This window comes from Photinus pyralis, unplaced genomic scaffold (genome assembly GCF_008802855.1).
Source record: "Photinus pyralis isolate 1611_PpyrPB1 unplaced genomic scaffold, Ppyr1.3 Ppyr1.4_LG5, whole genome shotgun sequence".
NCBI lineage: Eukaryota > Metazoa > Arthropoda > Insecta > Coleoptera > Lampyridae > Photinus > Photinus pyralis.
In genome coordinates this window covers 46514068-46529917 of record NW_022170596.1, presented here as the reverse complement: position 1 = coordinate 46529917, position 15850 = coordinate 46514068, and the positions used below count along the sequence as shown (strand labels likewise).

The 15850-nt window shown below is 39.3% G+C and overlaps 1 protein-coding gene and 1 long non-coding RNA gene across 2 annotated transcripts; both read left to right on the top strand.

Annotated features, from left to right (window-relative positions):
- The first annotated feature begins 12 nt into the window (after positions 1 to 12).
- On the top strand, positions 13 to 643 carry LOC116172138. The gene is made up of 3 exons (XR_004145592.1): positions 13 to 244; positions 297 to 369; positions 423 to 643. It is a non-coding gene; the product is annotated as an uncharacterized LOC116172138 (long non-coding RNA).
- Positions 644 to 5951: 5308 nt separating this feature from the next.
- LOC116171668 (probable multidrug resistance-associated protein lethal(2)03659) lies at positions 5952 to 10633 on the top strand. Its single transcript, XM_031488637.1, has 10 exons — positions 5952 to 6015; positions 6059 to 6436; positions 6488 to 6724; positions 6769 to 7190; positions 7261 to 7417; positions 7469 to 8686; positions 8736 to 9072; positions 9119 to 9269; positions 9316 to 9546; positions 9592 to 10633. Exons 2-10 carry the CDS (start codon positions 6360 to 6362, stop codon positions 10494 to 10496), a joined length of 3735 nt encoding a protein of 1244 aa, XP_031344497.1. The 5' UTR covers positions 5952 to 6015; positions 6059 to 6359; the 3' UTR covers positions 10497 to 10633.
- Positions 10634 to 15850: the final 5217 nt, after the last annotated feature.

The window sequence follows — 15850 nt, the reverse complement described above, 5'->3', positions numbered from 1 at the left end:
GGGGAGGAAAATTCGTGCGTGACTTACTTTCTTTTCGTTGCTCGTTTTGGGAAGACGCAAAAGTGTCGGTTGAATATTAGTTCGCTGGTGTAATGTCGTAAAAGATTGGTTTCCGTCATCTATTGAAGTATTACCTTTCACGGAATCATCTTATTAAACTATGGATTGATAGTTTTTTTTTGGTTAATCAATATCGTAGTGAACTCTTTTGAGAGGCTTTTAAACGAATTACCAGCGAAACTATGTAAGTAGATATACGGGATTAATATCTCGGCCATTATAATGTTCATTTTTAGTGACCGTATCTTCCTGATCGTTATTAATTATCATACAACGTCAATCTTTCCAATAGACCTTCTTTAATAAGAGGTAAAGAGGGTTATGCGTACTAAAATGCACCGTTTTAAACAATCGCTTTTTAGGGTCCTTGTATCCCGTGTAAATTTGCACATTAACATATGTCACCGGAGGGACGTCCATTTTGAATTATTACCAACAGATGCCTTCATCTGAATACACATTCAGCAGTAATCAGCCGTTTGGAACCACGAGATAGAATACATGACCTATATCTGAGCTTATCACCGTCGACATAATTACTTAGCCTATATCAATTATCTGACCAGTTTTGGGGAAATTTTCACTATTTTAAATCACTGATTATATTATTGTTGGGCCGCTACTGTTACACTTCCTTATTCCGGTAACAGTCAGTGTATAATATTCCAGGTAATAAGGTGGCGCCCTTACTGCTTTGCTCTAGCATACCTAATTATTAGATGAGAGGAACGGAATCCAGTGCCCGCAGAGCCCGAACGATACCTAATGACCCTTGAGTGCTCAAGCTTACCCCGATTAATAGTCACCCCTGAGCTAGTTGGCCGATTAGCGGCGGGTTTGAGCAAATTCACCGTTATATATTGAAGATGACTGCACGGCATTCGCACACGACATTCCATTACCACCGAAACCAGAAAACACTCCCAGTGTCACCACTGCCCGGAGTTTTCACCGCAACTGCCCAGCTCTAGCCAGGGAAACACCCAACTAATCCACTTCAGAACCGAACCCAACCTCCCGACTAGGGAATGCAATACCGGGATCGCGAAATCCCGAAAAACCGGGTATCCCGCAGCCTTTTTGCGGGATTAATCCCGTACGTAAATGGAGCGAGATCCCGCGGGATTTGCGGGATTGCAGGATTTATCGACCAAGCTTACCGAACCATACATTAGCAACTCTGCGAATTTGATTATTCCGCATATTTTTGTTGTTGCAGTTTATGCAATAATTACGTGCAAACCTGCATCTGTTATTAATTTTGTTAAACAGCGAGTGAGTGCGCAAATCGCTAATTTTTACTATTTTAAAACGCAGAAACTGTTATTCTTCTAGATAATATGTCGGACTCGTCGATTGTTTATAAAACAGTTCAGTAGAAAAGTGGCTGTATGGAAATATTGCAGCGAATATTCTAGAAATCCAGATAGACGTGGAGGAGCCATAAAAGATTACTCACCGGCGACAAGAAAAGTCGGCAGATGTGATGAATTTTTTCCGCCAAATAGAATGTGTTATCTTGAGAATATTCCGTTAACTGCACAAAATTGCTAATTTCCGAATGTTTTTAAAAATTTTCGGGATCCCGCAAATACCGGGATCCCGCGGGATTTCTTACTAATGATCCCGCAAATACCGGGATCTAAATTTTGCTGCGGGATTGCATTCCCTACTCTTGACGCTGCTAATCAATGTGGACGGCACTGATGAGACTGCCCTCTTGGATTCCGGGTCGACCTACAACTTCGTAGGACAAGAGGTCGCTTCGGAGATTCGACACTGCATGGACACAACAGCCAACCTAGCAGACTCGAGCCACTTCATCCACATCTCAGGCATCACCACCATCCAATACAGTATCGACGGATAGGTAGAGCGAGCGAGACCAATTCATCGAATCTCCTCGAATCACCCATCATCCTCGGCCAAACTTGGCTAAAGAAACAAAAGGCCGTACTGAATTACGGACGGGCCACCATCCAGCGGGGGACGACCCAATGCCGCACGGAACATTGGTCCAGGAAGATTAACACTCCCACAGCCTAGCCCACTATCACTACAAAGGACGTCCAACTCGGTTCCCACTGCCGTTCATACCCCAACTGCTGCGAACGCGCCTTGCCATCCACCACGCCGATTTCGACTACGCCCAGATGCAACTATTCGAGTACCCCCGTACAAGTATTCCCCGAAGAAGAAGCAATGATCGCCGACGAACTCGAAGTAAGGTTGGCGACCGGGATAATCGAGCATAAATAGTACGTCAGGGTCCCATCGTGATGGTCAAAACGAAAGACGGGAAACCCAGGTACTGTGTGGACACCGGAGAGGACGTGAGCCATATCGCCTACACCGCCCCGACCACGTCACCACAGCTTATTACAGCGACAGGACCAGAACGCCACTAGTCATTTGCAGCGGGGGAGTACCAAGGAGACCAAAAGAGACACCCCCATTGCCTGTAGGAGTTGGCAGATTGAAGCTTGGCGCACCGCATCACTCAGCCACCGCACGGACAACGGCGACGCAATCCCACGACGCCACCGCGTTACTGTTATAATTTGTATATAATCGTGTAAGTTGAATTAATAAACCTCGTTGAAGTAGTGTTGCCGAACTCCACCCCGCCGACACGCCGCCTGGTAACAGCTGATCTTCCGCGATGGCAACATTCTTGCTTTCTTGGAAAAGCTGCAACAACCTTCGATCGGGACGTGAAGGTGGCTTAATGGATATGATTGCTCGATTTTTTGAAACTTGAAAATTGCACAACGCGCTCTGCAAAAACAACCAGCTCAGATGCGGCACCGCGTACTGTTGCGTAATAAATGCCCTTTCCCACTATCTTTACTCATAGATGTTGATTCCTCATTGTATTTTGTGACTTCAATAGGAGCGGCGATGAATGATAATTTACTCCGGGCGCTATTATAAGCTTTTTGTCCTTCGTCATTCGGTTACGAGATATTTAACTCGCTCTCTTTGCTCTTATTTTAATTACAATGGCTCGCTTCATTTACCTTATCCCGAATATACACACGTAGTGCAGTATGTATGATTTATAACGGGCGATTTTTGATTGCATAGTATATGAAATAGAATTTAATTTCTAACCGCCCTTTATATTTCAAATTCCCTTTTAGCTTCCTTGCGGTTAAATAAAAACCAACTTGGGTTATGAATAAATGAAATAATTAATTTATAGCTGCATATCTCCATTCAGACTATGCATTTTTATTAAACTGTACCATTTTCTGTATTACTGATTTTGACACCTTCTTTAAACACTTGACATCTTAGTTCTTAATTTTTTATTAATTTATTTAATTATTTATTGCATACAAACCGTATCATCCTACGATAGGGCCATATGACAACAACAGTAAAAGTGGCGTGAACAAGTTTGTTTTTAATGAAGTCAGTGGTGATGTCATAACGAAAATAATCTGTTCACTGTCATCAAACGCGAACGGAATAGATAACATTAGCCTAAAACTTCTAAAAATTATTGCCCCTTATTGCATAAATCATATAACACATATTCTTAATACTTCGTTGTCTTTATCTGTCGTGCCCAGCATATGGAAGAAATCTATCATAATCCCTGTTCCTAAAACCTCTAACCCAGCAAACATGAACGATCTTAGACCTATCAGTATTTTACCAACTTTATCTAAAATATTGGAAAAAGTGGTACATCAACAGTTATATAGCCATGTTGAACGCTATGTAATACCCGATGTACAATCTGGCTTCAGACCATTCCGCAGCACAAACTCGGCTCTTCTAAAACTAACCAACGACTTTGCAGCCAGTATAGATAAAATGGAAGTCAATGTACTTATACTCCTTGACTACAGCAAAGCTTTTGATGTAATTAATCACGAATTGCTACTTGCGAAACTTGCATATTACGGGCTTTCTGATAGCGCTTTAATATGGTTTAGAAGCTACCTGTGTAACAGGGCTCAGTGTGTCAAGATGTACAACGTGATGTCTGATGAAATGAGTGTCATCAAAGGAGTACCGCAGGGCAGCATCCTTGGGCCTCTTCTGTTTATCGTTTTCATCTCTGACTTACCATCAGTAACTACTCCCGATTGTAAATTACTTCAATATGCTGACGACACTCAGCTGTACGCCTCTTCCTCTCCACATAAAATTAATGAAGCTATACAATCTATCAACCTCAATCTCCAACGGATATCTGATTGGTCGACTGCTAACGGACTGATAATCAATCCTTCAAAAACAATAGCTATGTGTGTTGGTTCTAGTGCTATGCGCGTACGTGCTTTTGAACATCTCACTGTGCGGATATCTATAAACAATATCGAAATAGAATTCTCTGAAGAGGCAAAGAATCTAGGTGTATGGTTTGACAGTAACTTGAACTTTGAAAAACATACTAAAATGATGTTACAATCATCATTTGTTAAATTTAAGCACTTTTATAGTTTTAAGAAGATTTTGCCAGCTACTATAAAATGGTCTCTTGTTCGAAATTTAATATTAACTCGCTTTTACTATTGTTGTGCTGTATACTACCCTTTCCTAACTGGTGAATTAAAGTACAAAATTCAGCTCCTGCAAAACTCTTGCTTACGTTTTTCTTTTAATGTTAACTTTAGATACCATGTAACTCCGTTTTATTATAGATACTCTATCCTTAAAATGAAAGAATCACTCACGTCTCAATATATCATGCTTCTATATAATGTAGTACGTCATAAAAATCCAAATTACCTGTACGACTTACTACAATTAAGGTCCGATTTGCACTGTGTGAATACTAGGCATAAGTATTTCTATAATATACTTACCCCCATACCGTACTTCTAAGTACCAATGTGCATTTGCCATTTTAGCGCCTCGCTTAATAAATGAGTTTATGTCCATATTAGAAAGTGGAAATAGTGTACCTACAATTAGAAACAAATTAAAAAGTCGTTTGCTACAACTATATGCTGTATAGATATAGGTAGGCATAATAAGTAACCTCTTGTCTAATTACTATTTGTTGTAACAGTTGCTTTTGGTGGAGTGGAAGAACAGCTATAAGCTGAACTCCTACCTTTTGTGTATAGCTTTCTGCACAATAAATATTATTATTATTATTATTATTATATGACTACTGACTGCCGTTTTCCACCACGGCAGATCGTGGAAGATGTTAGAATATGTAACATGTGATATACTTAAGTAGGTACGAGGCTTGTCCAGAAAGAAGCAGACGTTTTGAAATAAAACTTTTTAAACTTGTAAAGAAAATCTATTATTGTATACATTTGGGGCACTCTTGGGCTATTTATCAACACAAGCGCCATTCAAATTAAGGGACTTATCATAGCGTGGGACAAGTGTTTTGATTCCAACTTTTATAGGTAAATCAGCCGCCTGAGATTTTAACCTGCACTGCGCAACGCTGACATGAAGTTCGGCGTCCCTATCGAACCGCTGCGTTGCGAGCCAGGTCTTCATCGCTGGGAAGAGGTGGAACTTTTGTTGTTCGACGACAATGCCAAGCGACTTCCACCTCTTTCCAGCGATGAAGACCTCGCTCGCAACACAGCACATGAACAGTGATGCCGAACTTCAAGCCGGCGATAACCAGTGGTTGAAGTCTCAGGCGGCGGATTTATAAAAGTTGGAATCAAAACACTAGTGCCACGCTATGATAAGTGCCTCAATTTGAATGGCGCTTGTGTTGATAAATAGTCCAAGTGTGTAGCCCCCAAATGTATACAATAATAGATTTTCTTTACAAATTTAAAATTTTTTATTTCAAAACCCTGCTACTTTCTGGCCAACCCTCGTATATATGCATCAATTATCAGAAGCACCAATTTGATGAGCAGCAATCTTCTATGAACTGTGGGTGTTTATTAACGTGCACTATGGTATGAACATATTGACCTATGACCTCAATATTTTATTGCGTTGAACTTTTAAAACGTAATATGGTACTTGTCATTTGTATTTAATAACTTAATTGCAGGTGAAACTGTTACCGGCTGCTCTTGCTGGTCAGATCTATAACCTTGATCTTTTTTCATGATGACCACCCACAGGAGTAATTAATTAGCTTACTGAAAGTGTAATAAGGAAGTTATGTGGTGTTAAATTTCAAACTAAAACAATACAAGCACCATTTTTTAACAGAATGAACGCAACATTTCGGATCGTACAAACAATTTACATAATTCTGTGTTTATTCCAATTTTATCATCTTTAGGTACAGATAAGATGTAAATACTTACTACAGTATTGGCTTCGCTTGTTTAATTGGTGAAATAATAATGGACTGTAGCGACCAGAAAATTCGCACTCAAAATCCGCGTGGAAAAGCGGGCCTCTTTAACATACTTTTATTCAAGTAAGTAGGTAAATTTCAACATTAATTTTTTCATTAAAATGCCCAATATAGGTATGCGTTTAATATTATTTATACTGGAACACGAAGGAATTTGAACATGGACGATATATACGAAGTTTTGCCCAACTTCGAAGCGAGCCAGTTGTACAGTCGCATGAATCAAGAGTGGCAAAAGGAATTGAAAACGTCAAAAAATCCATCAATTTTCAAAATTTTTCTTCGTATGTTTGGTTGGGAATTTGCTCTATGGGGAATTGGCATTTTCATCGCTGTACTATTTATTGGAGAGTAAGTATATTACTAAAATACCTTCTCCATAATGAATTCGTTAGCATGGCACATACGATCGTAATGGGAAAATTCATGACGTACTTTGAACCTGGAACTAATGTTACTCTAAAGGAAGCTTTGTTATACGCATCGGGTTTAATAGGGGCAAAGGTAGTAGTACAGCTCTATGATAACACGTACCTCCTAGCGGTATGGTCAATTGGTCTTCGAATGCAAATAGCGTGTAATACCATGGTATACAGAAAGTGCCTCAGGCTCAATTCAAAAAATCAAAATAATCATGGAAGAGCAGTGACGATTATTACCAAGGATATCGCCCAACTTTTGACGGTTGCAGATTGTGCACATATGCTTCTCATCGGCTTCCCCAAATTTTTTGTGATGCTATACATTATGTATACCTATATTGGTGTTTCTGCCCTAGCCGGCGCTGCGATTGTGATGGCAACTGTGCCGGTAAATGGTAAGTACCTTTTTAATGGGGTCGATCAGAGGCAAATTGGAAACGAAACTAATTTTGAATTTTCCATTAGCGCTCTTGGGAATACTCATCTCAAAATATCGACTGAAAACTGCGGCTCAAACTGATCAAAGGGTGAAGATCACTCAAGAAATGCTAACAGCAATGCGAATAATTAAAATGCATACCTGGGAAAAGTTCTTCTCGAACACAATCGATAAGCGTCGCGGGTTAGTAGATACTCCCCGAAATGTGGATACTTATATCAGATTGCATTTCAGCAAAGAAATGAAGATCTTGAGAATAGTGTATTACCTAAAAGCGGTCGTCTTTGCGATCGGCCAACTCTCCTACCGGTTCGCATTTTACGTTTGCGTTCTTACCTACGTTGCTTTAGGCAACCACGTCACGGCGGAGAAGGCCTTTGTGATTATCGGATGTTTTGGGGCATTTGAATCTCTTCTCACCGACTACATGCCGAATGGCATACCGCAAATGGCCGAGTATAAGGCGTCCTTACTACGAATAACAAACTTCCTTATGCTCGAAGAGGTTCCAACTCCACTCAGTGGGGATATACACAACTCAATAGATCGAACGATTGATCTCAAAGGTGCTACTGTCACCACTGAAGGTGCCACAGTCTTGGCTGGTATAAGTTTAAATGTTTCCGGCGGGTTAACGGTCGTGGCTGGCCCAACGGGTTCAGGTAAGTCTACGTTGCTGAAACTGTTGCTACACGATGTACCTGCAAATAGTGGCGAAGTTAACGTTTGCGGCAAAGTATCTTATGCGTCCCAAGAACCGTGGATATTTCCTTCCACAATACGCCAAAACATAACCTTCGGCGAGTCATTCAATGAGAAAAGGTATCAAAGGGTAATTGAAGTATGCGCTTTGATACACGATTTTAATGCACTGCCGAATGGAGATCAAACATTTGTGTCAGATCGTGGGCTAAACTTAAGCCGAGGGCAAAAAGTCAGAATCAACCTAGCTCGAGCCATTTATAAGGAAGCAGATATTTATTTACTGGACGACTGCTTATCTTCTGTAGATGGACGCGTTGGTAAACATATTTTCCATGAGTGCATCAAGGGATTTCTGAAAAACTTTGTGTGCGTACTCGTCATAAATAACCCGCTTCCTTTGGAAGATAGTGACAACGTGATTGTTTTGAACAAAGGACGCTTAGAATTCCACGGTACCTTCAACAACTTTAAAGAGTGGAACAATCAGGAGGTTAAGTTAGAGCTTAACTGGGATGCCTTATACGAATCGCAAAATTCAGAAAAAAATGAAGCACAAGCGTTAGTTCCAAATGAGGCATGCTCTGCCAACGTTTATGAGGAGTTCAACAAAGAAGGAAAGGTTAAAAAGTCCGTCTATTATGCGTATTACCTCTGTGGAGGAGGTTGGAAAATATTCCTTATAGTTGCCATTTGCTCCATCGCAGCTCATGCCGCGGCCAGCTGGACGGATTATTTCGTCAGTTTTTGGTAAAACCACAAGTGACCTACACTGCCATGCTAACCATGTGAACTTTAGGGTTGACATGGAACAAGAGCTTTCTGCTTTTCGCATGAACCAAACGACGAATTTACCCGAATACAGAAATTTAGAAAGCAGGTATGAGATAATAATGACAACATACTCACTTGTAATGCTCGCTGCTGCTGTCTTTACTGTTTTACAAGCGCTCACATTTTATTTTTTCACCATTAAAGCATCGATTAAAATACATAAGACGGTTATAGGAAAAATAATAAACGCATTTATGACATTTTTCGATAATCACTTGTCGGGAAATGTTCTCAATCGGCTCTCACGCGATGTAACGATAATCGACGAGCAAATGCCTTGCGTCATGTTGGATTCCCTAAAGGTAAGAATGCTCACAACTCCATCAAAGTCCTGATGGGAAATTAAAGGTTATCCTGTCAATGTATGGTGTACTGATAATAATCACGTCTGTTAATTGGTACTTCATAATACCATCTATTATACTAACTGCAGTTGTATACCAAACACGGCGAATGTATATGAACACTGGTCGGTGCTTGAAAAGATTGGAAGGAGCTGGTAAGTTGAGGTTGGAAGTCACCTGTTTTCATATCGACACTTTCAGCAAGAAGTCCATTAATAGGCCACCTGACTGCTACTCTAGAAGGGCTAACGACAATGCGGGCAAGTAACGCTCAAGCAAGACTGTCGAACGAATTTGAAAGACATCAAGATTTGTACAGTTCGGCGCTTTATATGAACCTGGCGACATCCAGAGCCTTTGGATTTTATTTAGACGCAACTGGCACTATATACAGCAGTATAATAATTTTCTCATTCTTGATTTTAAAAACAGGTAACGCATGATACTCGAAATGTACCCTAAACGAAACTTGTTTAGACACACGCGCTGGATTAGTGGGACTGGCCATATCGCAGTCTTTTTCCTTACTTGGTTTGCTGAAATGGGCTGCTCGACAATGGGCTGAGCTAGAAACACAGATGACGTCGACGGAACGACTTCTTGAATATAGGGATAGAATCGTCGAAGTTCCCTACGGGAAAATACCAGACAGTTGGCCAAGCACCGGAGCTATTAAATACGAAGGTGTCACTTTACGGTATTCGAGTTGTGGGAAGACAGCGTTAAAGGATCTAAACTTTCACATTGGATCCAAAGAAAAAGTCGGTATTGTTGGAAGAACCGGTGCTGGAAAAACGTCAATCATTTCGACGTTATTTCGACTGTATGATTACGAAGGGAATATTTTTATTGACGGTATAGACATTAAATCAATACCGATCAATTATCTTCGATCTAAATTGTCGATCATACCGCAAGATCCTGTGCTTTTTTCGGGTACAGTCAGAACCAACTTAGATCCGTATTGCGAATTCTTAGATGAGGTACTGTGGGATGCTTTAGAAGAAGTGGGGATGAAAAATGCATTTGCAAATTTGGATGCCGAAATTATGACAGGAGGAACAGGGTTAAGTGTTGGAGAAAAACAACTCTTTTGCTTGGCAAGAGCCATCTTGCATAATAACTCCATTTTGGTGCTGGACGAGGCGACTGCTAATATCGATCCGGAAACCGACACTCTTATTCAGAAGACAATCAAACAAAAGTTTACAAATTGCACTGTAGTCACCATCGCCCACAAACTTCGAACGGTGATAGATTCGGACAGTATTATTGTTATGGACGGGGGTGTGATATGCCAATTTGGACCACCCAAGAGTTTACTAGAAGATGAAGAAGGTTTATTTTATCGTATAGCTCAACAAGCTAGATTGGTTAGTTGATGGTTGGGGAAATGGTTATTATAGTTAATTATTTGTGAGTCTAAAATTAAGTTCCTCTGCTAGAAATACAAATTCCGTTTTTGGAAACATTATTGGATGTTAAAACTTAACAACGCACATTAAAATCTAAGACGTAACTGGGTATTAGTTATCTAAACTCATGTAAGTACTGTGGTGAGCCTTGGGTTAATGCACTGATTTATATACTACTCACCTTCTCTTAGACTCGGACTTCCCAGATGATAGTGTTAGATCTTACGTTATGTGTTATAGGATTTTGAGTTAAAATAGAATTAGAGAGAATCGGCACGCGGGTATTTCTGAACAATTATTCAACGAATGGTTTACGTAGTTAACAACTGCTTTTCATGACTTAGTCTAAGCATAAGTAAGCACCACGCATTAAGGGTTGACATGCCCTGCGATTTACAGAACTAAAATTTAAGGCTCAATTCTAATTATGTTCACGAAATAATAAAATTAAAATATATGGTAAAATACAGAAGAAACAAGCAAAAAGGAACAATTTATCCTTTTAGCTAAATTTAATATAATCTATAATCATGTTCTTAAATTACACTCCCAATGACTGTATAAGTGTATACCCCTGACGGGAAATTCATTTACATCGAAGCAATTAAACCACACACAAGTTTTGTGAATTATAAGGCTAAGTGCAAATTATTATGTGTTTATACCAATTAATGAATGCTAAATGAAAACAAATTACCTAACTTAATATAAATAACGATAACAATCTTGCACATTTTTAATGAACTTTACTATCGAATTTCACTGGCTGACCTCTCTGGAGGTCCACGCCTTCTATTTACACAAGTGTTTGATTTTAACAATATTTATTTATTATCTCTCTCTTGTTCTGGGTCCTCAACAGCCTTGTGCCGGGAATGTGCCCAATTACAGTGACCCGCATAATGCTCTTTATATAACTATAACTACCTACGCTCCACAACTGGTCGATCGTAAATATATTGGGACAGTCCTTTTTATGAGTCAATATCCGTCTACGAGAGATTAAGCATAATTAAAAAGATTATTGCAGTGGATGGCTCGCGCTATATCGCTTTATTATAATAATAATAATAATAATAATAATAATAATAATATAGTCACTGGGGCTTTCCGAACATCTCCGATACCCAGTCTTAATGTTGAAAGCAATTCTCTGCCTTTACGACTGAGATTTGAGCAACAAAAACTAAAACATGGCGTGAAAAGATGTGCTAAACCAAATCACTTCCTGACAGAACACATTATGAACCCTACCTGGCATACCAAATACGATTGGCGCCAGACGAGGACTATTCCATCGATAGTACAAATGCACACTGAAATGAGAAATGAGAATCTTATGGAACTAGAACTTTGGGAATTAGTGCCGGACAAAATGCCATGGGAACTTACATTACCAGACGTGCTAAAGCCGTCAGAAGAACAACTAAAAGCAGAAGGGAAAACAAATAATTTGTTTGTAGCGACATGGAGTGACCGGAAAGCGAAGGGATGTGCAGTGATTGCCAATAATTACATAAATTCGTGGAAATTTTCAGAATATCATACGTTGGAGAGCATGGAACACATGGCAGTTCTAAAAGCTTTGGAAATCTGTGATCAGAATCCACAAATCACAAAAATCATAGGTTGCCTAAAAACAACAAAATCCCTGCAAAATTGCTTTACTGACAACCCCCTACAAAGAACAGTTATTAAACAATGGGACAAGTTAAACGAATCTGGAAAGAAAGTGGTTTTGATGTTAGCACAAAATGACAACGTACACCTAGAACTAATAAAAGCAAAAAAGGCAGCAAAGGAAGCAGGTTTATCAACATCGTCTGTTATGATAACAAAACTAACTGTACCAGATGTGCTAAACAGAATAAAAAACCTTATGAAAGAAAAATGGCAAAATCAGTGGTCTACAGTGGAAACACAGTTGAAAATAATACAACCTGACCTTTTTTGGGGGCATAGTAAGAGCGAAAACCTAAAACGCAAAGATCAAGTTATAATAACACGGTTACGTATTGGCCACACGAAACTAACACACAGTCACCTCCTACGCGGACAAACACATAGACGTTGTGCGCAATGTGGAGCGGAAATAACTGTCATGCATATTATGCAAGAATGCCAAAGGTTAGAAATCTACAGGAAACAGCACAATATCACAGATATGCTTATATTAAAAAACGCTAACAATTACCAAAATATTATAAAATTCCTGAGAGATACAAACCTATACAAAGAAATATAGTGTGAAATGTACTAAATATTAGTAAACATTATAAAATAATACTTACAAACTTAGTGGTGGTGAGCCAATTACCTGCGTTGTAGACGCCGCCTCCGCTCGGTTAATAGAAAACCTAAAAAAAAAAAAAAAAAAAAAAAAAAAAAATAATAAATAGCGTTGACTATTGTGGCCATTAATAGCTATGTTGGTAAGTATGAATTACATACTATCCGTAGATTTCCAATGCGAGTGTGTGAATATTTTTTTTTTTCTTTATGAACCCTACATAACTTCACCAGACACAGACACAGACACTAATCGTTACTTGATTTTAATCCGTGCGATTAGTTAACCAGGCTAGACCTGAGTTCTCACAAGAAACACCGACCATAATAATAATAAATGCCTTTATTGAGTCAATTGAGTAAATATAATAAATGGAAAAGTTTCAGAGGCGAAGTTCAGCTCACAGAATGCGCTGCTCTTCCACTGAACCTCTGTTGAGAGACAAATCCGGCGTAATTACATGATCATAATGTTCTTAAAATTAGGCATACCGATAGGTAGTGAACTGCTACTGCTGTCAATTGTTATTCATGAATCATGAGGTTATTGTCTTTCTAAATACCTGGAGATTATAGCTTTACGGAATTTCTGAGTAGTGAATGATTTTAGATTCGTTGGTAGATGATTCCACAGGGTCGCTATGTTATAGGAGAGGGATCGCTTGTACATCGTAGTGCGGTGTGCTGGCACGGAAATTGTGCCCCTGTGCCGTAGGTTTAAGTGATGCACATCCGACCTGAAGCTTATTTTTTCCCATAGATATGAAGGGGTCTTGGTGGTTAAAACCTTATAGTAACAAATCAGAGCGTGAACTTCTCTCCTATTTCTCATATTAAGCCATTTTGCTTCGCCTAGCTTCTCCGAGATGTGATGTATTGAACGTGGTACACAGTATATAAATCTCAAACAGGCGTTCTGCAGCCTTTGCACCCTTTTTACCTCCACACTGTCAAGACATGGACCGTAGACTACATCGCAATAATTCAGATGTGAGAGCACTAAGCTATCACATAGCATCCTTTTGACTTTCGTGTCTAATACATCTCTATTTTGGTAGAGTAGTTTTAATTTACCGAAACCTAATCTGATCCATTTACTTATATGAGATTTAAATCGTAACATAGTCTAGTGTCAGCCCCAAGTTTTTTTCCTCGGTACTGCAGCTAATTTTTGTGTTTCCTAAAGAGATATTGACATTACTAATTAAGCTGTCGTAAACGTGACCACTGCTGAAAAGAATTGCTTTTGATTTTTCCGGATTTAGCTTCAGTGAGTGGGCTGTAGAGAGTTTTAGTAGTAAGTCCAAATCCCGGTTGATTTTATTGCACGCTCCCACTACGTCTGTAGGACTAAAGGGTAAGTATAATTGCGTATCATCCGCGTAAAAATGTGAATTTACATATTTTAATCTGTTTTGGAAATTGGAGACATAAATTGAGAAAAGAGTCGGGCTTAGAATGGATCCTTGCGGAACTCCCGATTTAATTTTCTGATAGCGTGATTTTTTATTGTTGTAAACAACTCGTTGCTGCCTATTCTGCAGAAAGTTTTTAAAAAAAGTGGTGGCCTTACTTGAATCCCATAACTGTGTATAATTTTTAATAAGGTTTTATGGTGTATTGTATCGAAGGCTTTCGAGTAGTCTAGTAGTATCAATAAAACAGCCTGTCTATTATCAATTGCTGAGATGATATCATCTGTTATTTTAAGGAGACCAGTTGCGTAACTGTACCCGGCACGGAAACCTGATTGATTACAGGGTATTAAGCGGTTCAAATTCAAAAAGTTGGTGAGCTGAGTATTGATAGCTTTCTCTAGGACTTTTGAGAGGACCGGAAGAATTGATATAGGACGGAGATCTCTAAGTTCAAGCGGCGTGGGTATTTTATTCAGGGGAATCACGTGCGCAATCTTCCAGCACCTTGGGAATACCGAGTTTAATATACAATAATTTATTAAGTGGGTTATTATCCTCAGAAGATGAGGGAGACATAAATTAAGCATGTATAGGGTGATCCCATCTGATCCGGCTGCATTAGACTTGATGGTTTTCAGCAGTATGTCTGATTCCTCAACAGTCTCAAATTCTAATTGTTGCATTGGCTGCGTGCGCCTTTGACATAGTTGTGCAATTTCCGTGTCGTTGATGTTCGCGTATGGACCGGACTGAGTAAAATGATCATTAATTTTATTTACATCGGTTAGATATTCTGGCAATTTTGAGGGGGACTTGTCCATATATAGAACATTGCTTTTCAGGGCTTTCCACAGAACAGTCGGATTATTACTTGTTGCTTGTTGTAATGTAAGAAAAGTTTTTTTTCGGAGTAGAAAGAGCCTTCACCAGCGCATTATGAAGTATGAAACTCCAGCTTTAATTCGATGGTCGTGTTATTAGAATTCGAAATTGAAATTTGACGATGTTTGGCTGGACGTAAATACCAACAAAACGGACAATCTCAGAAACCAACAGTGGCTTTTATTCTAAATTAAGGTATATTTATTTTAGAATCGGGAACCGTTGAATTTATCTCCTTTCCTCGAAGTTTTTACCAAAACCCGGGACAACACTCAGTCAATACGGGAACTATTTTTTTAATATTTCCTCCCCATGGTTGAGCCATATTAGTTTGTGGTCTAAGTTTAAATCCAGGAACTTGAATTTCGATGATGTGAGTGAGGCACCGAATTTACATAATAAAAAGGTAACATTTAAACATAATTTATTTGCATTTGGTAGCCTTCAATTGTACCTTCCAGGTAGCACTGTTGCTTCTTGAATAGATCTACAGCTACCTAATAGAGAAGTGTCATCAGCGCTCAGCATAATGGTGCAGAACGAGCTCATGAAACAGTGATAAAAATGAAAAAGAGGACAGGGCCTTAACCGAACCTTGAGGCACTCCTGTCTGTGTAGCATAGAGCTTGAACCTGATTTTATGTTATTAGTGTAGCAGTACAATGCCGACCTTCTGACTTTTTTGTATTCTACAGGCCAAAATCTGTCAGAAATTATCCGTGTCGTCACGAT

What these genes read in the sequence shown, in the direction of transcription:
- LOC116171668 (XM_031488637.1), top strand. Translation starts at nt 6,360, where the DNA reads ATGGACTGTAGCGACCAGAAAATTCGCACTCAAAATCCGCGTGGAAAA. An exon ending in GAAAAGATTGGAAGGAGCTG is followed by an intron (nt 9,270 to 9,315) that starts GTAAGTTGAGGT and finishes CGACACTTTCAG; the next exon opens with CAAGAAGTCCATTAATAGGC. An exon ending in ATTCTTGATTTTAAAAACAG is followed by an intron (nt 9,547 to 9,591) that starts GTAACGCATGAT and finishes AAACTTGTTTAG; the next exon opens with ACACACGCGCTGGATTAGTG.